Source organism: Cygnus olor, chromosome 1, assembly GCF_009769625.2.
Source record: "Cygnus olor isolate bCygOlo1 chromosome 1, bCygOlo1.pri.v2, whole genome shotgun sequence".
In the NCBI taxonomy this organism is placed as follows: domain Eukaryota; kingdom Metazoa; phylum Chordata; class Aves; order Anseriformes; family Anatidae; genus Cygnus; species Cygnus olor.
Genome location: NC_049169.1, coordinates 152,661,316 through 152,685,784, shown reverse-complemented (window position 1 = coordinate 152,685,784; position 24,469 = coordinate 152,661,316). Strand labels below are relative to the sequence as shown.

At 37.5% G+C, this 24,469-nt stretch overlaps 1 protein-coding gene across 1 annotated transcript in view; it reads left to right on the top strand.

The window, feature by feature from the left end:
* PCCA (propionyl-CoA carboxylase subunit alpha) overlaps positions 1-24,469 on the top strand; it is a 284,588-nt gene that overhangs the window by 25,572 nt on the left and 234,547 nt on the right. The window contains 2 exon segments of the mRNA XM_040538044.1: positions 18,597-18,710; positions 20,213-20,266. Of these exon segments, the coding sequence (XP_040393978.1) occupies positions 18,597-18,710; positions 20,213-20,266 (168 nt within the window).

Below are 24,469 nucleotides of genomic sequence, written 5' to 3'. Positions count from 1 at the left end.
TGCTTAACACGTTCCAGTTTTTACATATGGTGTTTTAGCTATTTGAAAACTCTTCTGCTCAGTTATGAGTAATGGTTTTGTTCAAACGTGTGGCTGTTGCTCTTAACTTTTGCTTTTCTGAATGCTGCTACTGGTTCAGTATTGGAACTGTCAGCTTCCTAGAAATGCTCCCCAAAAGCTCATTTGCTGAACCTGATTTCTCTTGGACTTTTTTTTTTGCTTAATATTTGGTAACTCAGGAGGAGTTTATCGTGGAGAAGAGCTAACAAGTATACTGTGTGAGATGGCTGCTGGGGGGTGCCTCTTCTTCTTTTTGTTTTTTCTTTTCTATCCTTTCTTTTTCTTTTTTGTTCTTAAAGGCTTTTCCAGAAGACAACAAATGCGGTTATATTGCCTGGCTAATGGTTGTGCTCTGTGGAGGTGAGAAGTTGGCACTTTGAACATGTTAGAGGCTAATTGGAATCCAGCCTTCAGCTTTGAAAAACAAAACAAGAACCCCCAAACCACCTGTGATAACAAGTTTTAAGGACTGTGACATTCCTCTAGCATTAAGGCCCTGGCATGGCAGGTCTGCGGTGTGGTGCAGTAAAGGCTTGGTGCTGGAAAACTGCCCGGTGTGTCTTCCTAGGTCACTCATTTATGCCATGGGAAAGGATCCCAAAGGGCTTCCAATTTAATACTGCTTGCTTGCACATTTTTAGTGGCTGAAAACCTCGTGTATGTAGGAGGGAAGAGGAGGTGGTTAAGGAATGGCCTTTGGCCACTGTTGGCTGATAGGGCCAGGTCCCAGTGTCCCGAATTTTCCCTTTAATAGAGTAGAATCACATGCAGAATAGCAGGGCTTGGGCAGTCTCGCTGCTTGCTACTGTGACCTGAGAGACCACTGTTGTTGCTTTCTTCTCTTATGCTTTCAGCAAAGTACTGCTTTTCTTGCTTACGTTATGACTTTAAGACTGATTGAAGCTTTGCACTTTTTAGGTATTAGCTTGTGTTCTTCGTTTACATTGTTAAGTAGAGTAACATTTTATACAACCTTAGAAACCACAGGAGCATCTATTGTGCTTTTGGTTTGAAAAGCCATTTTTGTGCCGTCTAACACTTGATAAAGAATCATCAACCCCTGAATTTATTTGGTAAGTGCTGAATTCCAAGTCTTTAAATTTACATTACTATAGTATTAATAAGGATTTTGCTATTGTATTTTCTCTCATTTTAATGATCATGGTGTATCTTTATCAATGCTAGCTTTTAAATTGATGTAAAGGTATATACTGGGTCTGTAGCTTTAAACATCACTTCTCTAAAAATAAAAATTTGAGTACAATGTGGGGGAGGTTTTTTGCTCTGTAATTTTTTTTAAGGTAATTACCTGAATTTGGATGGTAAATTCCATTTCATCTTATGATATGAATTACACTTCTATTGTAACCATATTTAATTTCTACTTGGTGAATGCTCTGGAGAGTTTTTGCAGTCAGCCTGGAACATAGGTTAAATTGAGCCTCAAGTTTTGTTGTGTGTTCTTGTTCCATATCTGTGGAGCTCAAGATTGACAGATAAACATGTAGACTGTGAGCTCTGTGATACTGATGCTTGTTGACAGCAGTTTCCTATCTATTTTTTCTTTTTTTTCCTTCAGAGGAAATAATATAATTGTACGGCAAGCTAACTTCAATGGCTTAACAGAAAGATGTAGTTTTTATAGATGGTCTTAATGGATTCAACTGAGCATTTTCCCCAAAAGTAGAACTTGATTCTGTGCCAATTTTTGTCCTTTCTGCAAAGAATTTTCATTATTGAGTTAGCAAAAAAAAAAGTGCATTCTTTGCATGAATTAGTTCTGCAAGTTCATTTAAAAAAATATTAGAGTAGCGACATTCAAAAAGCACCATGGCTATGCTAAAAGGTTCTTATAAAGTAATCAGCATAGTCCTAACATACGGAAATTTAAACAACACTTTTGATCTTCAGATATGCCTTTTTAAGGAAGTCTTGAGCTGCTAGAATGTCACATTTCCATCAGCTGAACTAAAGGATACAATCACTATTGCAATTTTCTGCCCTCGGTAGATTTCTGGGGGTAAAGTTAACACATTAACCATCATTCTGAATTCACTTCTGCAGGCAGGTGTGCATGCCTGTGTATTCTTTGTGCCAATATTCTTTCCACAAAAGAAATTTGAATTGTATGACTTCAAGCAGTTAAGTCAACAGTGGCCTTGAGGTGCAAATAGTCAGATCACATGCTCTTTAAGAAATGATAGCTGTAGTAAGTCTGGGATGAATAAGGCTGTTTCAGTTCTTAAGTTAAAGTGAAAACTAACACTTCTGTAGGAAGTTAATCATTGAGTAAGTTTTCTAAAACTTTTGCTGGTCTGAGTTTCTCACTTCCTTTTTGTCTTAAGTGCTCTATTTCTGTAAACCAAAACAGGACTATTAATTTTGTTCCCTTCTAGCAACCATCCTCTAGTCTAGGAAGAAAGGCAGTGAGGTTGCATTCAGAGGGGGGAAAAAAATGCTTTGCTCATACTTGATGTGTTCGAGATGTTAGGTTCTATTTTATTTTCAGCCCTTTTTGTTCTTGATGGATGAAGTCTTTGAATTTTGTTGCCCAAGGACATCGTGTTTAAACTTGCTGGGCAAAATTGGCATAGAATCACTTATTTATAACGTTAGGCATGACACAGCTAATTTTCCCAACCTTAATGTCAATTGTGCCAGAGAGGTGAGAAGATTTTGTCACGGACTTGGGATTGAGAAATCTGTGTGCATGTAGGCTGGAAGACAGCCTTGGTTAGGGTGAGTATTTTGATAGGAAGCATGTGAAGAGCTCTTTGCTTTCAAATGTAGTGATCCACAGCTGCTTTGAAAGGTAGGCTTCTAATGGTGTGCATGTCAGGTATGTAGTGCAGCCACACTAAAATTACTTCACTCACTATTTTTGTGGATTCTTGCAGTTCTGCTGTGTTTGCATTTCCATGTATTAGAACACATCCTCCCAATTTCTCCTTGAAAAATGTTATTTTAACAGTATCCTAGCAAGTGCCTCTAAGTTGCTGTCTGTCCAGTGTAGCCCTACAGGAGTGTGGTATGAAGTGAGACGAAGGTTTCATTGCAAGTCTATGATGATCATATTTCAAACAGTCTGGGTCAGTGAAGGTCCAAGAAAGTGTATGTGAGGGCTCCTGCCAATTTTAGGTGCAGTCATGTGGGCAGGCAGTCGCTGGAGGCTGTACCAGGGCACCTGGGGTAGACCACTATCGTCAGTGCTTGGAAGGAGCACTCTGTGGCTCTGACTGGCATTGATTGCTGAAATGTCTGCACCCAGAAGAATACAACGGAATGGTTGAACATGCATTTTTTGTACTTTATTTTCCTGATTTCTCTTTTTTTTTTTTTTTGTTTCTAGACCTTTCTCTACTCAATTTTCGGTTCTTAGTTCTGACTGTTTTCCTTCCTCTTGGCAGTAACTGGCGCATCCACACGTGGTTCTGGAGTTCCCTCTTGCTATCACTTCTGCCACCTGTGATTCAGGTGTCACAATCACACAAGTCTATGGTTCATTATGTTGTTTGGTGTACGGTGCGTCAGTCTGCAAATTTACTGATGGGGGATGATCTACTTTGGGCAAGGAAGTGGGGCATGTTACAAACCTTGGAGATGGTGTCGTATACCCTTTCCTCCCTGCCCCATGCCTTATGTCTGTGTCTATATAAAGTCTGTGTCTAATTGGACTGAGACAACTGGAGGGATGATGATACAAAGTTAAAGTAGGGAAGACCGTGATCTTTTCAGAGAAAGCAGCTCCTACCAAGTTTTTATTTTACTTCTTAATGGGTTGTCTTTTCTGATTAGGCTATTTAAGCAGGAACGTATATCTACTTTCTGCTATAGAAAAAGCAAACTTTGCCTATGTCAGTGAGTTTCAAAGCTAGCATTAGTTCTTTCAGAGCTCTGAATGCTTTTATGTTGTTTCAGCAGTAAAGATCCTTAAATTAAAATGAACTTTGAAACTTTACAAGTTTAATCATTTTCTAAAAGTAATGAAACTTAACAGTTCTTCTCTTCCCTCCGAAGAACCGAATGTTTTTCTCACTTGAACCCTCAAGATGAACTGTCTTAGTTTAAGCTCGTCCTTTTCTGCTGGCATGTATGCATACAGTGAAATATATGAATACTTGACGTTTACAGTGTTCAAACAAAAAGCCAACGGAATTAATGAAAATCTCAGAGCTGCATCTTACTCAGGTGGCCTGCTGTTTGAAATATGACTCCTGATGTGTATTGTACTCTTAGCCCTAGGATTCAGTAATGAGATTGAGTGGTATTTTGTGTGAGCACTTCTGGATGATTGACAGTGAGGTGATGTGAATCATCATTTATCAGGATATTATCATGCCTACCCTTGATAATTTCTCCCTGCTGTCTGGGGAGGTGGTGAAGACAGATAGGACTTTGTGATGTCAAAGTAATTAGTGTGCGTTGGTTTCCAGCTGAACAAACTGGAAACTAATGATCAGGTAAATGAAGATGAAGTGCATTAGTGTAAGGATGAAGGTGCAAGGACCTTGGGGAAGAGCTTATCAAAATTTCATGGGGGTTATTTGAATATTTGACAATTTATTTGTGCAGTTGCAAGCAATATTTAAAACTACTGAAGGATACCTCTGCAACAGTCTATTTACATGTCCTTTGTTAATACCGCTTCTAGCGAGAGGGTCAGCTCTAGGGTTGCGGACATCAGACTCTCCAGTCTAAAGACCAGATAATCTTTACGACTTCAATAAAATCTGGGTAGTGAATTTCTAGGTAGTGATGGCAAATTTGAGTTAAATGGTATTTAGGAATTTCAGCGTCTATTGAAAAGGTTGGGTTTTCTAGTGATATGTCCCCCTTATTTTAAAAGGGGAAAATGACCGTAACTTAGTTTACATATCTTTGACCTGTGGCCAACTGTTTTATGTCCTTAAAGTATTTTAGCATTGTTTGGACATATGTAATTATCTTAGAACATGGACCTTGTAATATAACTGGTGATGCTGGAACAGGTTCCTGACACCACGCATGTTTCTTGGTGCAGGTTTTGAAAATACCATGCGTGGCTCATTACTGAAATGGTTTTAACCTTTAAAGAGAAAACAACAAAAGTGATGCTTAACGCACAGGACCAGCAGAGTGTAATTCTTTCCCTGTATTAAGCATAGCCAGCAGTAAGTGGTCTGAGGGTTTCTGTAGTCAACTTTATCACATGATTAGTTATTGCTAGTTTTAATTAACTGATTGAAACTGTTTCACATGCTTGCTTTTCAATTATTAAAATGCTAATTTACTCATTGCCATTTATCAGTACACTTGTAGTAGTAATATGCCAGTCTTCCAGATACCTCCAGGAATAACGTACCCGTGGCAGTGGACAAAGTTTTGTGATTAAAGCCTGATGGTAAAGCTGCTCTTTAGGCTAGCTTTATGTACACAGCTTTCTTCTCTTTATTTCATTTTCTTGAGTTCTTTTTCTCCCTCTTCTTTGGTGAAAATGAGTGGGCTAGAATCCCTGGCAGGAATTTGTCCGTATTAATATGGCTCATCAGAGACATTATATTTAATTGGAGAGCCTGCGGTATAGTCGCAGGAGGCCGAAGGGAATTATTTAGCATTAGCAATGGCTCGTCTGGGAGTTGTGCACTAATCAAGGAGCTTGTGTGTTAACTGTAGGGATGATGGGAGTTATGACGATTATGACATGTGAGCACATGTCTGTATGAGAACTGGACAGGCAATGAGTTAATCAAGAAATATATTAAATGGCTCCCATGCTGCTTCATTATTACTCCGTAGAGGGTCTGTCAGATTGTGTACTTTAACCACGGGTGTGTGTGTATTATAAAATCCAACAAATAGATGTCTTTACAGGTAAAGTAAATACCATCTTTTTAACAAAAGAAAAACATTTTCTGCATATTTTTAAGTGGATGTGGGCTTTTAAGCTCTGTGCTGAAAATAAATTAGAGAATGCTTGGTCTGAAAAATGCATTTAAACACTTCGTTTAATTGTTCCTCTCTAATCTGCTCTTTTTGTATTTTTATCAAATGCGTGCTTTCAGTGAACATGAATTATTTCCTGCTTAAGATCTTAAAAACATCTGGTTGAATCTTTCATGTAATTAAAAAAAAAAATAGCTTACCAAAACGCAATGTTAACACTTAGCTTTAAAAAATATAAATGCTAATTGCTTTTCACCATCAGGATGATACAAACCTTGCAAATTTAAAACAAAACAAACAAACCCTAAACCCCTAAAATGTAATGCATGTTTACATGCCAGGTAGACCCATCCTTTGCACAGTGTGATTAGAGGCATCTGTTTCGTATCTATCATGGAATTATTGGTTATGCTGGGAGGGGAAAAAATCATGTTTTAAGGAAATGAAACTAATAAACTGAGTTCACTTTAAAAAAAAAAAAAATCAAACCGTTGCATAAACCCAGAAACCAACTGGATTATGTCTGTAGGCAAACTCATCCCACAGCTGCTGGCTAGGTGAGCACGTGCACTTTTCCTGCTATTGTAAGCACAGCCAAATTTGATAAAACTTTCTACCAAACTGTGACCTTCATGTATTAACTTAATTAAAGCAGTATCATGGCCAGTACCCAAAGCGTTAACCTGTAGGAGGTTGTTATTGAAATCCATTATCTGTGGAGTCAGTATTAGTGGTCAGCAGCATCAGAAGTAAAACTGCAAGCAAGACCCTCCCTTGGGTGCTGTGAGCTCAGCAGGTTAAACTGTCAAAGCTTCTTAAAGGACTGGTAGTTAAACCCCCTGGAGTTAAAGGTAAACCAATCATTTGCTGTCAGCAGGAAATATGACTTTATTTAGCAGGTTGGAGGGGGAAGAAATGCTAACAGGGAGGAGGATTTAGACAGAAGTGTTGTGTGAGTGTGTCACTGTGCTATGTAGATTCCATGCAGCTTGGGAGGACTTGCTTAATTCCAGGTGTTGTAAAAACAGGAATTTATTTATATAGAAACTTACTCCAATGTCTAATAAACTATACATGTGGCTGAGCTAAACTGTTAAACTTGTGAATATTTCTCTTCTAAGTGAAGAACGCAAAAGTTGATATCTTTCTTAAAAGTGGGAACAGCTGTCACCATATAGAAATGGGTTGCTTCTTTCCTTTTGGTTTTGTGGACTGTTTAACTTAATAGCCTTTTTTTAAACCATGCTAAGTATATTTAACACTGACCAAGTGTAATATATACAAGATCTAAGCATATGTTTATTAAAATATATGCATATGGGCCATGACTACTTGTGATACTGTAATAGAATTAGTGATACTTCCTGTATTTTCTGTTTGTTTTTTTTTAAAGACTATTTTCAAAGGTGAAGATCAATAACATTTTTACTTCCTGCTTCCTAAATTCTTGCCTCAAAAAAGAAAATCCTGGAAATGATAGCTTGTTACAGATGGGTGTGAAACAGGTGTAGGAGACCTGACACTTCTACTGTAGTTTTATTTATTTGGACAGGAACAATGCTTAAACCCTTGGTGGGCGTGAGCCTCACAGTGGCTTGTGAACTGTGTTCTTTTATGTATCAAGACCTATTTCCTCAATACAGTACACTGATTTTAGGCTAAATCTGTTGAATGTGCTGAAATGTTGTAAGATTAATGGGATACAGTAGAGACTAAGATTCTGCCGTATTTGAATTACCTTCAAATGGCGAAGTATGCATTTATAAGAAATCATCTGGGAAATGGGAATGTCGGGGAAACAAATCAATAACCTAAAAAGCAAATTAAAAATCTTCGTGGGGTCATGCGAAAAAAAAAAATCTGTGCAGTTTGAGATGTAGCTATAGCAGAACACTGAGGGATCCAGAAAAAGGCTTTTGTCACTTGGTCATTGTCAGACCCTATGAAGTCTGGCATCAGCACCTGTGGCTTGTACAGTGCTGGCATTACCTGTGTGAAAATCTTACTTAAACTGTGCAGGTTTTGTCCGTTCTTGCCCTTATGTGAGGTTGTGCCATAGTCCTTACAGTTTCGGTAAGCCAGCTAGCTGTCTATAGGCAGGGCCCAGAACAAACCTCATTTTCAAGTGTGCTGATAGTCACTTCTTTACTGACTCCTTAACGTATGGGTAATACGTTCAGCACTCTGGAATATAAACACGTGAATTCTACTGAAGGATGGAAGGGAGGTTAGTACAGTGGTCTAATCAGCAATGGTAAATACCTGTTTGCTGTCTAATTTGAGTCTCCTTTACAGAACGCATTTTCCCTGTGTAATGCTTTATGTACTTGACTTGAGGGTCTTCTGTGACCACTCTTTCATATTACCGTGCAAAATTTCCTTAAGCTTTCTTTGAATACAGGGTTGCAAACACTGACAGGCTCTGTTACAGGCTTTTTCATGGAGGCGAAGACTATGAGTTTGTGGTGGGTGACAGTTTTAGAACAAAAAGCTGCTCTGTGCTTTCTTGCTATGTCTGTTATAACGGGTTCAAGTGTCTGTCAAGCAGTTCATATGAATATGATTATGCTTTGGCATTGGAAACGTTGATTTCTTTCTAAAAGTCTTTTTTTTTTAATTAAAGAAAAAGGTAAGTCTATTCTGAAAAGCTACATAACAAGCAAGTTTCATGGGATTTCTGGCCTACTGTGTTCTGTAAGTTTGTAAAGCAAGCATGCTTCGTTCTTTTTCTCCATTACACAACTTTCACGCTCTTCATCTTGATACCTGCATTTTGCAATCACAAAGCTGCCTTGTATTCTTTGAAAATAAGACTTTTGAGGGTAGAAAACTCTGGATAGGTTTTTGTCCTTTTTAAAAAAACAAAACAAACAAAAAAAACAACAAAACTTTAAACTCTTCAAAGTTGCCCTAGAATGCGAAGAATAATTTTAAGTGTCAGAAAAGTAATGTTCCTGTCTCTAATTTTATTGAAGAACTGATGAAACTATTTTTTGTAAGAAATAATTTTGAATAGTCATACCGGTGGATTTTTGAATGGGAAAAGCTCTACTTCTGATCTTATTTTATATGTAGAAATAAAAATATTGCATGGAGATGAAGAAAACATTCTGTGTTTTAGAGAACCTTTAATGATTCCTAAGGTTGGGGGTGATTGCAGAGAACCTTTTATTTTGGGAATCTTCTTTTATCAATCACTTGACACTTGAGATCTGGTTTCATGTTATGTCTTATTTTCACAGAATCCAAAATATTTCTGAAAGAACCAGTTGTGTTCTCCTGGTCACTCTTACTCATTCGTTGTATTGGATCCAATGATCATGTGGCTGCGAGCTGGTTTAACTTGCTGATCTGACCAGAGGTTTATATCCCTTCCCCTTAGATTACTTTTCTACTGGGTCTGCTCAGGTCTTTGACCTCTCAGCAGCATTGTAACTTCTAGAGCTGAATGTGGAGGGGAATTAGGGATGGAATCATCCTTTGGGTGGCAACTTGTCTCAATATAAGCCTCACTTCACACGAGTGAAGTTTCTTAATATGGTTCATCTTGGGCCAGAACTTAGTCCATCTTGTGAAGAATTTAATTTACTGTAGGGTCTGTATCTTGCGTTTCTGATGATTTATGTTACTACTCCAAATACTGTTCCAGAACGTGTTGCCTTCAGCTGTACTGATGTCCATAGTTTTCCCCTGACACATTTCTTTTAAATACAGTTGGGTAGTTGAAATACCAGGTAGCTGTGAATTCATCTTGCTGTTTCTATTGGCTGTTATCTTGACCCTAGGACTAGTTTTGGGGATCCCTGACCTGTTTACCATTGTTAGATGCTGAAAGCAATTTCTGCAGTCTGTCCTCTGCAGGCAGGCAGATTTGGAGATTGGACAGGAACCTCATCTGAATGTCTGTGTACTGTGTTCATCCAAATGAAGGACAACTTTAAACCAAAAAACTCTAAGATGAAAATCCTGGATAGAAGCATGCTACCGAAGTATACTATGTGTTGCTTACTATGGTTGAACTTAAGCTATTTTTTCTAAATCCCATATGTCTGCTGGTATATCTAGCTCAATTAAGAGCTGTATCTTTACTATGTGAAATTCTGTAAGTGTTGGCTACCCATGATCCTTTCCAGACCTGCTTAACTATTAAGTTCTCCCATCTCCCACATTCCTTACCTATCTAGAAAACAAAGAAACCAGCATCAAATGTATTCTGTAGCGAGCTTTTTTTTGGGAGAGGCAGGAGGAAGAAACAGCAAGAGAAACATCTGTCTTAAGGCTTGCTACTGTGCGTAGAAAGCTGAGATTACATTAGGAAAAGACTGAGCTGTACATGTCTGAAACACAGAGAGACTACTGAATATACGATAGTGCACTCCTATTTTGATAATATCACAGAAAACTATATTCTTTGTCTAAAACACTTAAAGCTCACATATATTGCAAAGATAAAACTCCAGCATGCACGTGAGCATAGTGCACTGCTTCAAGTCAGGTAATTTGCTCAACTCTTGTAACATGTGAGGAGACTCTTTTTAAATAAACCTGTTTACTAAAACATCTTTCGAAACAGTTTATCTATGCTCTGAAGTAAAATTCTTCTGTTTCTCCTGCAGACTTGCCTTTGGTAACATACTCCATAGTCGAAATAGTTCTCAGAGGTATGCGTGCAGTTGCTAGTCTGCAGACAAGTTTATTCACAGCACTGCATAAACGAGTAAGGGTGGTTCTGAGTAGCTGTGTTCCCTCTAACCCTTACTTGGCTGAAGAAAGTTGGTAATTACAACACCCTATGAAAGGGAGCTATGACTAGAAGGAGACGAGGGGAATGCCTTTCCCTCAAGACTGAGCAGTTTTTCTATCGATGCAATGAGTTGGAGTTGAAGAATGGGACATTTTTTCCTTCTCCTGCTTCCTCTTCCTCTATTAATCTTTCAGTTCATCCAAAGGTAATTAGGTAAACAGATAACTATTGATTTAACTCTTTTTACTTCTACTCTTTCATTTATTCTACCAAAGTAAAATTGGTTGTTCCTTGTTGGTGTCGACTAAAACATGTCGAAGCTGTGATATGAACCAACTACTTTATTTTGCTAAAATTTTAAAAGCCAACTAATTACTGTTAGACTACTTAAAATAAAAATGTGCTGGTCTATCACAGTTGGCTTCTAGAGCGTTAAGCATAATTTCCTCAAAAAGAAAGCTTCTTGAAAAGAAGTTAAGCAGTCTTTCATTTATGCTTGTTGGTTATATGCAGATAGACTTGATGGGCAAAAGTGTACTTGTTTTCAGAAAATTGAATTCTTCTGAATAGAAGTCTGTAAGGATGAGCTTTCCTAGAAAAGTTCCAGAACACACTATAGAGAGAAACACCGTATCTTCAATTTTCAAGGTCTGGAGAAAAAACAACCACAAAACCACCTTGTTTTAATCAACCTAATTATATTGTCTTCCCACTACATTCAGCTACTGAGGTCTGGCTAAACTTCAGTTCTATGGTCTTAAGGTTATATAAGGCACACTAAATTACTAGTTCCTGGTCTTAATTCTTTCTGGAGGGTAAAACACCAGAACCGTTTGGAGTAAAATTCTTATGGAGAAGCCTTCTTTCCCATCAAGATTTCAAGATTATTTTTGTTTTTTCTAATGTTACAAAATTCATGTTTATAAGTGAGACTATGAACAGATGAGAATCTTTTTGTGTGTTGAAAAGTGCATGCTCTCAGTCTTTAACTAGAAATGCAACATTTTTTGCCTGGTTGGTGTCCCTTCTTTTAAAGGACGGTTGAGTTCAACCTGGATCCATCCACTTTAATCTTAGTTGAGATCTGTGGATTTCTGAAGCCACTACTTAGTGAAGCTATTGCTGCCTCCAAGTTTGGAGTGGTTGGAAAACTGAGTGCTAACTACTGTTTTGTATCTTGGCTACTGACTGCTAGCCCAGGGTCTGATCCTGTAGATGCTAATGGATAGACTGTTTTGAGAGTAATTGTAGTCTTGGAGGGGACTCTTAAGTAAATATTCCTCATTAACCTAAATGCTTGAAGTCTGCTGAAGAATGACTTCATCTTAATGTCACATAGCTGTATCTGTGGGCCATCAATTAAAAAATAAAAAAACAAAAAATGAAACAAAGCAGGTATTTAAATAAGCTTGCAGGAAAATCTACTTATGCTGACTATAGGTTGTCTTGTTTACTTGCATAATTTTTTGTTTAGGTTTTTGAAATGCTGAGTTAAAATAAATGTGGAAAATATGTGATATTTATGCTATTTATGGCTTTCACAGTTCTGCTTTTCATGCAGTTTAGAAATGTTTCCATTATTTCATGTTAGGGTTAAATGCCATAATCGTGTGGCAGTATTTCTTTTCAGAAAGCACTTCAAGGACTGTATGAATACTGCACACTTGCTATGTGCACAGATTTGTTGTATTCTTGGTGTGTATTTTAGCGTGAAGCTGTTAAGAACACTTAGGTCTGAAAGTTGTGTATTTTTGGCAAAGCAGTGAATTTGAACTCTTTTTGAGTGTTAGATTATTTTTTTTAAGTTGACTGTTCAGTACCACAAGCTTTTTGTTCTATTTTCTCTCTCTTGGCACTGGTGCTGGCAAGATTTGAGATTGTTGTTTTTTTAGTTACCCTTACAAAGGATTTACTCATTAGCCCTGTTTTATGGATTGAGCTAATTGTGGTTCGTCTTGCTGAGTGGTATTATGCAGTTTGGGTCAATTAAGTGAATGTACTTACACCAACCGATGTTGTTACAATGTATAATATTGATTAGAGCTATAAAAGAAGAAGGACTTGTTTGATTAGATTTCTTTGTCTAAACAATGCTTGAGATCTTATCTAGTGCACCAAACAGAAGTGTTCCCTTCATTGTTTTTTTAAATGTTTCTTAGGTTTGATTAACACTACATATATGCAGATATAACAGTTTCCTTGTCTATAAATTGTGGAACTACAGAACTGGGGAGAATGCACCTTCTAACTCAATAAAACTGTCTCTGCTGTATGAATATCAACTTGTATTGAGACCTAGGGATGAATAGGGTGACCTACTCTGAAAAACTGGGACACCAGGGAATCCCAGACATCTCCCTCCTTAGAGATGGAGGAGTGGGGGGAGTGTGTGTGTGTGTATGTGTTAATTAGGCATTTACACTGAAGTAAATGGCATCTGTCACACGATAAACTGCTGAAGTGTATAAAATCGTCTGTGAAAACTGTGCAGGTGATATTAAGGACTTTGTTAGGAAACACATGTAGATATCTTTGTTCCTCCACTGGCTCACATGACAATCAGCCTTTACTTTTTGCAATTAATAGATGAGAATAAATATAAAGCAAAATAGGGGGGAGAGCACTTTTGTCATGTCATGAATCAGATCCATAAGAAAGTAACAAACTCTGGAGTCAGTGAATAATTAAAAATGCTAGGGATCTGTGAATTATTCTGGTGTCTGTCATTACCTTAGAGATTGCATATGTATTGGAAATATTTTTTTCAGTGCTTTGTGTTAGCATCATGGTGTTCATAGATGTGGGCTCTTTTTTTCTATTTACATACCAGAAACCCTTTTTGTTTAATGTGGGTGGCATGCATATGTGACTTACATATAATACAAATTTCAACTGGCAATCTGCAGCACCTATATGACACAGGAGAAGGTTACCTTGATCCTGCTGCACTAAACAACATCTCTAGAAGTACTAGGTGTATTTTAGCTACTAAGCTTGTTTTGGATTTCTCTAAATGGTTATTTGAGATACAAGCTTCATTAGGAGGATAATTCACTGGATTCAGACTATGGCTGGGCAAGATAACATGCTGCTGTCAGGTGGGTGCCACTCTCCAGGGTAAAGGAGTCCCAACATAGTTTCAGTAACCTGGGTACTTACCAGCTGTGGTTCACAGAATCATAGAATTGCCTAGGTTGGAAGAGACCTCCAAGATCACCTAGTCCAACCTCTGTCCTAACACTAACAAGTCCTCCACTAAACCATATCACTAAGGACTACATCTAAACGTCTTTTAATGACCTCCAGGGATGGTGACTCAACCACCTCCCTGGGCAGCCCATTCCAATGCCTAACAACCCTTTCCATCAAGAAGTTCTTCCTAATATCCAACCTAAACCTCCCCTGGCACAACTTTAGCCCATTCCCCCTCGTCCTGTCACCAGGCACATGGGAGAATAGACCAATCCCTACCTCGCTGCAGCCTCCTTTAAGGTGCCTGTAGAGAGCGATAAGGTCGCCCCTGAGCCTCCTCTTCTCCAGGCTGAACAATCCCAGCTCCCTCAGCTGCTCCTCGTAAGACTTGTTCTCCAGACCCCTCATCAGCTTTGTTGCCCTCCTCTGGACTCTCTTGAGCACCTCCATGTCCTTCTTGTAGTGAGGGGCCCAAAATTGAACACAGTACTTGGGGTGCAGCCTCACCAGAACCAGAGTTCAGTGCAGTCCTTCTAAATTGTCTCCTGCAAACTGGATATTGGGTATTTCTGTCATGTTTATATCCAGTATTTTGGGTTCTGGGACTATTTATTTCTTAGGATATGATACCAAAACCTGAGTGCAGGCACAATAGCTGATTTGTAAATCCAGCTGAAATACCGAAACACAATGTACAGAAATGATCTCCAAAATAGTTACTGCCACTGTTACTACCCCATGTTGTACTTACCACCCTGAGAGCTGCTGTGGCCTGGAACGGAGCTTGGAACCAACCCTGGACAAAAATGGCTGGATAATCACCCCTGATGGACTCTTCTCTTTAGGTGCCTATTTGTTGGAAACACGGTGAAGAAACACAAAGCTGTTTCTGTGTAAAAATCTAGCAGGATTAGTAGTTCAGATGCCTTGCCGTGAAGGTGGTTCCTGTACCTGAGCTAGTCTGGGAAACGAGTGGCCATTTCTGTGCAGTTTGCTTCTGAATTACTAGGAGTGTTGGACTTGAGCTAATTCTTGGGTCTGTGTGGTCGTGAAGAATTGTGTGCATTAAAGTCACTGTGGTATTTCAAATTGTCCTGTTGTCTTTGTTCAGCTGTGTGTTGATAAAACCTTTACCTAAAAATAGTTACGCTGTTTAAGAATATTCATCCTAATAAATACTCTTGAACTCCTTATTAAATTAAGAGTATTATTCGTAGTATATTTTTAATAGATTACAGGATGAGGAGCCTGTAATGGGATGGTTAGGTGTTCATTACAGATTTGAGTTAAGGATCCCAGAGGTGTAAAAAACCTGTGCAGGGATTCAGATGACTAAACTTAGTCTTTAGTTTTCGAATTAAATGGAGGCTGTGTAAAATGATGAGTCAGTGGATGTAGTAAACCTCTTTTCATATTTCTGTCATTACTACAGTATAAGTAGTCCTTATGAAATACATCTCAAATACAAAACTTCTACAGAAATTAAACCACTTTATGCAAGTAAGTCATAACTTTTTTTTTTGTATTCTGTAATGTAACAGGTCCTTATAGTTGCTTGAAATGTATCTTTTGAGGCACAGGTAGCCCAACATGATGAAAATTTACAGCGTAAATCATTTAGCACTTTTCAGTTTGTCTGCTTTTCCACCCTTTGCTGTTATCCGTTCATGCTTGAGATTGCAGGGTCAATTCTAGTATTTATGAAGGGATTGTGTTTCTTCTGAAACCTCCTGAGACTTGCTTCTTTGTTTTGTTGACATTGTTTTTCTAAACTAAAACAGCAAAGGGAAAAATTACTCTCCTGAAATGTTAGCTGTGGTAAGCTAGGGACAAGTTCTGAATACCTAGGGTTGTGTGATTTAAGTCAATCCTTGAATTTGAAAACAAAAATATTTGAAATTTGTAATGCTTGAAGAAGGGAAGTTACTGGATTCTTTGGGCTGTCTAGAAATACTGCATTATGATAAGTTAGCTTCTGCAGAGAAAAGAATTATGGTGTGAATTATGTGCCACCTGGCAGAAAGCTGAAAGATTCAGCTCTCATTGAGATTCAAACGATGGCTTTTGTAATGTTTACCTGCTATTATGGCTGGTTAGTGTATTTACATTTCTACATGTTATGCTGTAAGTTCTGTAGTGTATTTATGTTATGATATTTGTAGTATTCTTCATGAACCACAGTGCATTGTAAAAGGAAGTGTGTTTAAAAATGGGAATTGTGGTAAAGAGGTGACATCCACTAAGAAATGCATTTCTGTCTCTGGATTATATGTGGACTGGTTTAATTGTATTTATAATAAGTCAATATGGAAAGATCCACAGAATTACTGTCATTGGAACATGAAAAGCTGGAGGTTTTGAGCTAATGGGGAGAAATGAAGGTTTCTTTCTTGTCTTAAATTTGCTTCCTGCTCTGGCAGTGTATCAGATAAAGTGACTGCTACAATTCTGTTGTTTTGTTATATCTGTGTGTGTTGTATATTGGGGTGCATGCAAGGCTGATCAGACAGTGAGCTTGAGAAGGCACTAACAACTTGCAGTAATGGACATGAAGAGAAATGGATTTGCCAGATTAAAGGGGAATGTGGGAAAGGAAGTGTAAGAAATGCAGAGTTGAAGTAACAAAACACTTGAGAAGGGGAAGAAAATTGTGGAGGAAAAGTGCACAAGACTGTTCAGAGTAAATCTAAAAAAAACCAATGATAGTAAAATGTCTTTTATGACTACTTTTGGTGCTAGTAGAACTGTTGGTCTCTGTGTGAGAAGTGTGTGGATGTGGGACTTTCCTCTTCATGCTTAAAAATAACTGTCTTAATTTTAGTCCGTTACGTAAGGAAGCTTTTGGTCATATAAAACATGTATGCTTCAGTTTGAATAATTTCATCTAGACACGTAGAACATGTTGGAAATCAGAACAGCAACTTTAAACATATGAATCAATCATGTAAATAAGGATGTCCAAGGGCCATGCTGTTACTTAATGCTCCAGGAAGGATAATTTGCCAAGGTGTTCTTACTATAAAGTATTAAAATCCTGCAGCACAATTGTCTGTGCTAGTGCTTAGGGCTTTTGGTATTGCTTTGTTTATAATGTGAGGCTAATGCTGTAATGATAAAATAAAATCACTGCCATGTGAAAGAAGGAATAACTATTCAAATGTGAAATATGTGGTGATTCCAGGAGGTTGTGTGCACTCCGAGCTTCTGAATTGGCTGTGTATTTGGGCATCTGTTTAAAAGGTGCTCCCAGAAGAGAACTTAATGTTCTTCCTGGTGTTTGGATTAACTTTTTGAGAAGTATACAAAAAGTTGGTGAAAATAACGATAAAAGGTGAACACTTACAAGTGACCTGTGCTTGTCAGATGCGTTTGTTATATACTACCTGAATATTTATTTCTCATTTTACTATTCAAAATTGTTTGACTACTGACTGTCACTATTTCTAGATATGATTTTTTTTTCTGTTGTTGTTTTGTTCTGAATGAGCTAATAGTGTGTAGGAACTACAGTATTTCCAACCTTAGTATGTTATACTAATAATCTTCATGCCACTTGCAAATAAAATTCCTGTTTATAAACTAAAACTATTTTTAAACTTCATATACGTTAAGATTCACTCTATAAATCAACATCCTTTTAAATATGTTCTGTATAGCATGCTGAAGATGATATAGTGTCTTTCATAAAAATAAGTTTTAAAATTGGTAAGCATTGAAATGTCAAGTTGTATAGTGACAAGTCTTATTAACACATACTTACTATAAATCTTACACAGTTTAAACAATGGCATGCTTCCCTTAAATACATGCTGGAAGGGAGCTTACAAAAGGAAAGCAAAATGGGAAACTTTTTTTTTTTCTTGGGTCTGTGTGTATCTTAATTTGTTTGGAAACATATAGGTAAAAGAATTCTGAACTCGGAAAACAAGTTGAAGAGCAATCTAACTGAAGTTTTGTAACTTTTATTCCCCGAGTGTGTGAATGAGTTCTCATTTCTTCAAACCTAGCTATTTTATTATTCCTGGTAAAAATATTTATTGCTCTTGTATAGTTTAGAATTGTCTAAAAAAATGTTTGACAAATGCATATAAATGAGGATACAATAGATCAGGAATCAAACATGAGCCTGCTTAAATAATTCTCAAGATTTTCTGGTTCACGTGTAGTGATATTGAACTCTTTAGTCATAGGCTTTAATTTGTGCATGGTGCTGACCTGATGCTGTGCAGGGACACTCACTGCATCCCTTCATTCAATTCACTCTAATTATCCCCAACTTCCTGGGGAGCCTGCTTAGAACTGGTCATGAATGTTTGTTATTAAGTATTAAGATATTAGACTACCCTGGTTACATGTAACAAAGTAGTTTTTAGACTGAATTTACATATAGATGATAAGTATAGGAAGCTAGAATTGTATTTGTCATGATTTTATTTAACCAAATTCAAAATAATATACTGGAATAAAACATTTGACAGTGACTTAAGGTTGGAGTTAAATGAAATTTAATGTTATTGTGTGAGTTCTTGTATGTCAATGTTGGCAATTTTAGTGTGTATTCTAGAGTGGTTATGGTATGTAAATCATCCTTAAACAATCAGATTTGTGTGCATATTTCAGGATGATGGTAATTATTTTTGCTGGGAGCATCTGTTAATGCGGAATATTCCCTCTTCAGGTTCACGTGAAAATGGCGGACGAAGCTGTCTGTGTTGGCCCAGCTCCCACCAGCAAAAGCTACCTCAACATGGATGCCATCATGGAAGTCATTAAGAAAACCAGGGCCCAAGCTGTGAGTCTGAATGAGTCTATCTGCTGCAGCTGTTTCATATATAGAAAGCAGAAAAGCCAGAGTTTGTATTTTTTTTAAAGGTGTGTGGGGGGGGAAGTGATTGAATATGCTATTCCAGTTAGTTCATGTCACATGAGTTAAATGTGTCCGAAATCGCTACTGGAAATCAAAGGCTTTGTAGCATCTGGCAGCACTGGTCGCTGATCCTGCAGGTGGCTGCTGGATTCAGCTTTCACACCAGGGAGCAGCTTCAGTTCATTTCCAAATTTGCTAGGGGAAAAAAAAATCCCAATTAGTTTTGAGCGCTAACCCTTTATATGCCATAATGGCTTTTTGAATGTTTTACAAGTGTGTCCAAAAAAAAGGCTCCTTCTTAAACTTAGTTTGAATCAGTTTTTGACTTGTATACACATTGTACTTACAAGAAGGTGCATTCTGTAATTACTTGTTTTAAGATGTTTACAAAATGTACTTCAGCCCTTATTTATATGTGTAAGCTATTCTGCCTTTCTCCCTGCAAACTGGCCAGAGATTCAAAGCTTACCAGGGATCAGTTGGAAAAACTAATGTGTAGTCATGTTCGCATGTCTAATGTTCTTTGTTCTGACAATGAAACAAATGTATTATTCGGAGCTACTGTAGACAGCATTTTTAAAGTAAAATTTGATGGATGTATTTGAGCAACACTAATTACAATCCTGATCCAAACCATTTCAGGGTAATTCCTTTCAAAGGAGATGCTTGGTATGGTGCTTTTAGGGGCCCAAAACTTCCATATAAAGAAAATGACTCCTATTTCCTTCCCTCAGAGTTTCTGAAAGTAGATTGCAGTTGCTTATGCTCTTCAAAAGAGAGTAGTAAAATGGCTTGTACTTTGTCTGTTGGAGTATATCGGATGAAGAAGCTTATGGGTTGCAAAAAAAACTTTTCCACCACACTCATCTCAAGTAATTATACAGGGTTTATACTGGGGTGTGAATAGCAAACTGGGCATATAAGGATGTATCACTTATACTAATGAGACAGTAAATGCTATTCTCCAGCAAGGGTCGCTAGAGGTTGGAGGCTCATGATTGTGGACCTTAGGAGTGCTGTTGTGATCAGAGCTAAAAAGTATTTTGGGGTGAAGAGTGCTTCACAGTGGTTATTGAGAAGAGTGTGGATGAGTATATATGTAGAAGTCTGCACTGATGTAAATGTGGCAAAATGGAGTTAAAAAGAGCAAAAGAACAAAGTGAGCATGTCTGTCTCTGTAAACAGCACCTTTCTCTTGTAGTCAAGTAAGGAATGTTCGTTTCAGAAAACTAGGTTCAACCTGTGAATTTTTACAGCTTGACTTAGGACAGCTAAATCAGTGTGTTATGACAGCTTCTTAAGTTATTCAACTAATTTAAATGCTTGCTGGTCTGTTTCACCTTCCCTAGTATCTAAAATGTGTTAGCAAATTTGGTGTCTGGCTCCAGAAGTCAATCAACTTGAACTTCTTTGTTTTATTTTTAAAGGTACACCCAGGATACGGATTTCTTTCAGAAAACAAAGAATTTGCTAGACGTTTGGTAAGTTGTTTCTGTTTGCTTGGCTGCAAAGTGTGCACTGGGTGGTATATATTCATTTCAAGCCATCTGAGGAATCAAGATACCAATTCAAGGCAGATTTCAAGGATATTTTAAGGGTGTACTTGCAGTCTGTATTTTCTTTTGGGAAAAGGGGAGGTGCCTGTTTGTAAGAGCTATACTAAGGACATAGGAACCTCTCAGCATTCTCACTTGTGCTTGTACTGTTTGTGGCTGCTCTGTAAAACTGGGTCACTGAAATGGTCTAAGTTAAAAGTATCTGTTTTTAAGTGATCATTTTGGTGACTCATAGCACAGCTGGTGAACAGCTGTATCAGCAGCCCTGAAAAGGTGCTGAACTGCGCTTTCAGGATGGAAATAGAAAGCTGTTTAAAAACTGGCTTCTATGCTGGAAGTCATGTATTGTAGAACCGCATCCTCTGAAAGGACCAAAAAGTGAGTCAAGAGGGTGGTGTTTTCACTTCACATCTGAATCCATAAAAATTCTTTTTTGTAATCTCTTTACTTCAGTGGGGTTTTTATGTATCACAGAAACTGATACATGCCTTTTGTACTGATTTCCTCCGAACCACATTCCCCATGAAATGCTGAAAAAATTTTAATTTGTTGTTGTTTTTTTACAGGCAGTAAGAGAAATTTGTTACTGTTTTTAAGAGTAATTTCTACCTTTCTTTTTGGTTCAGGGTAGAAACAGACAAGGAATGTGCTTCTATAAAATCTTTTGTTCTTAACATTAATAGAATAGCTCTTGTTTCTGTATCTTCCTTTAGTATGTCCCTTTTGGCTCAAGTTCTAATTGTAGTATAGACTGTTACAATTTAGTTAGTTCTTTGGTGATAATACCACCCACTCACCAAGGAAAATATTTGGGAATGAAATCTCTGATTTTTATGCTTCTTAGTTGTCATGCTTTTTAAAAGCCCCCAAATAAAAACAAATGCAAGTTCTGTGTGATACTGAATGTGTCCTGCTGGTTGCTGAGTGGTGGTGGTATTCTGTTAAAGTTGAAAGGAGTTATAAACAGTTGGCACTTGCTGGGTTTTACCAAAACTACATGAAAATAACATGCAAGAGATTACCCTAGTTTAGCGGCTTTTTCTGTTCTGCTTCGTGTACCAGAGCGTCTTTTTAGAGGGAAGATTCATGGATTAATTTATAAGAAATTAAGTTCCCACTGGATCGCACCAGCACGATAACTGGTTTTAGTTGGCAGTTCCTGTAAAAAAAAAAAATAATTAATGAAACAGAAGTACTTGATCATGCTATTATGTGGTATATTTTGCTGCCAAACTTTGAAATTTGATAGTTATTACTCCAAACTGGGCATGCTTCCTAGTAATCTGGTTATTATTTGGTGATGTAAATTACAATATTGATGACATGACAATCTGGAACAATTTTTTTTGGCGGGATTAAGTAGAAATGAAGGAAGAACAAACATTCCTGTAGATCCCCTCCCCCTTCCTTCTCATCTTTTCACTCAAATGCTTTAATAGCGAATTCCTGAATTAACGTGGTCACTAGAAACATGTTCAATTTGGGTTGGTGCTACAACCTCAAAATAGCTTCTAATTGAATTTCACAAACCTGGTGTGTTCTGTTCCCTAAAAATAGAGTAAAATGAGTTCTGCTTTGCTTTCTCAAATGCAGTATTTTAAGTCTCAATTAAGTCATAATATTGCTTCTGTTCATGTCAGAGGATCTAGAATATCAAACCCCTAGTGAGAACTGGTGAAATGATCTGTCTTTTTATCACTGAGGACTACGGCTTTTTTTTTCCAGACAACCTGATTAATATATTTAGGAGGAAAGCTTGCCTGCTGTTTCTCTTCTTTATTAAAGCCCTGTAATAAATGTTACAAAACTGTTATGAAGTTGGCAAGGATGTGCTTTTGTTCTATTTTCGTGTTTCTCCCTACTCCTTTCTTTATACATATAGTATTTATTCTTTTGTGTGTGTGCTGAAAGTAGTGATATACTTGTGAAATTCGGGTTTATTTCTTGGTCCATATCTATAGTTTTTAAAACAAGACTACCTAGATTTGGAAACAGAGAAGTACACTAAATGTTTTAAACTTACCATTTTGTCTGTAGGAGTGGAATTGAGCTCAAAGCAAAGCTTTGTCTTCAGTTAACGCACGGAGGGTCAGTTCACATGTAATCCTACTGTGCGTCATTTGAACAAAGGCATGTCTTTTTGTTCATTATTATCTAAACGATTCATGGAGTAAGTGGACAGCTTTAGACAGTCCCTGTAAAGAATTTGATACATTTAGAGTACTAAAAATTACCATTCTTTATTGTTCTTCTCTATACCCTTAATGTTGTTCTTTTTAGAATGGAGGAGAACACAAACATGTTTGGGATTTCCAGTAAATGATTTGCTGGCTCCAGAACAAATCTTCTAAAATGTGATCTGGCATGTTGTTCATAGTGACCCAATAAGAAAAGTTGGGGCATTCAATCACCTTTCCAGGTGTATCTGTTCTGGTTGCTTTTGATAGCTTAAAGAAAAGGGATCCACTGCATTTATGTCAAGGAAGTCAGTTAATGATTTTGTAAAACTGAAGGTTGTTTTCTTGCAGATAGCAATTTTAAAACAAAATTTCTTGAAAAACTTTTAAGTTAAGGCTGGTATTTGAGGTACACTAGTTATTATGTAGAAGAACAAATTGTGGTTCTGGGCAAGTGAATGTAGTTTCTTAGAATCTTAGCTTCTAATTTTAATTCAGAAATCTGAGCTATCCAACTTGGAGCTCTTGCAGTGCTCTAGAAGAATGATGTATACATTGAGGTTGTAAAGTCCAGTGCATAAGTTGTTGCTTGTAGTTTGTGTGCCAATATATCGGTATGTAAGCAGTTTTTTCCTTTGTGGAATAAGCACATAGTGTTCAATATTGACATTAATCTTAAGGTGCAGTCAATCTGTTGCCCACGCTAGCAGTTTTTATTTTTAATCTTTTTTTTTGCCAAATGCTATGCAGAGCTGCAAGAACAGTTTTTCTTCACATTATTAAAAATTTGCTGGTGACCTCTGTATTTAGGTTAGCTTGCTTAGTGTGTCCCATTACACAAAATTGATGCAGACCCTCTCTGAGAAGCTCTAACAGTGCTATTGTCTGCAGCAGGCCTTTGAAATTTGGCAAGGGGAAAGCCTTGAGACTAAAGATGAGCCTTTTGGTTGGCCTGTTGTTGGAAGATACTCTTCTGAAATTGCCATTTTCTTTTCCTTGCAAATCTACAGAGCATCTGTTACAGTGGGGGGTGGGAGTGATGAGTCAAGCCTCTTCACATGCATGTCAAATGCTTTGGGATTGGCCCATGGTCTCAGTGACTCTTTTTTTTCTTCATTTTCTTCCTGGATAAAGAAGGAAATAGGGGAGAAGAGAGTGACAGAAAGTGAGTGTGAGACTGGGTCATCCCAGTCATTCTTTCAGTTTGAATGCTTCTTCCTGTGGTCTAGTTAGTAGCAAGAAGGAGTCTTATTCTTGTAGTTGAAGTTATGCATGTTCTTGCTTTATGGCAATGGCCAGAAGCCCAAACCTTGATGCGTGGTCACTCTGTACTCCCATTACTCATAATGGGATCAGTGTTCACTCTCTTATTTAAAAGAAAAACACAAATGAACTTCTTCCCCCTCTGCCACAGAAATGCCTTCTGAAGTTATTGAGGGGAAGAAGGGTAGGGGAAAAAAAAAGAACAAGATTAACACTATTTACTTGCAAAGTATAGTATGAAAAAATACCAGTTTGTGGGGTTTACATCTTCAATGTGTTTTGGTCACTTGTAGACATGTATATGATAACATTCCTACTTCCACAGGTGGTGCATTGTGATATATTTTTCTCCCAAAGCCCATGGAATTTGTGCATAAAATAGATCTATAAATGGTAAGAATTAAGGTTATATATTTAACCTTTAATCTGGAGTATTCTTCTTTTGAATGCAGCCTTGACAATGCTGTCCTGACATTTTCTTCAAGCAAAAAATTTCTAGTCCCCATGCTTTGCCAAAATACCCTCCTCTGCAGTAGTAGCCATACACATGGTGGGACAGAAGGATTCAATTTTGGAATAAGATATGGATCTTTTTGGAATACCTGGTGAAACCTCTTTCTACAAGTCTTTTGTGTCTTTTTAGCAACTACTGTTGGGAAGAACTAAGGGGAGAACAAAGCAGCCAGTG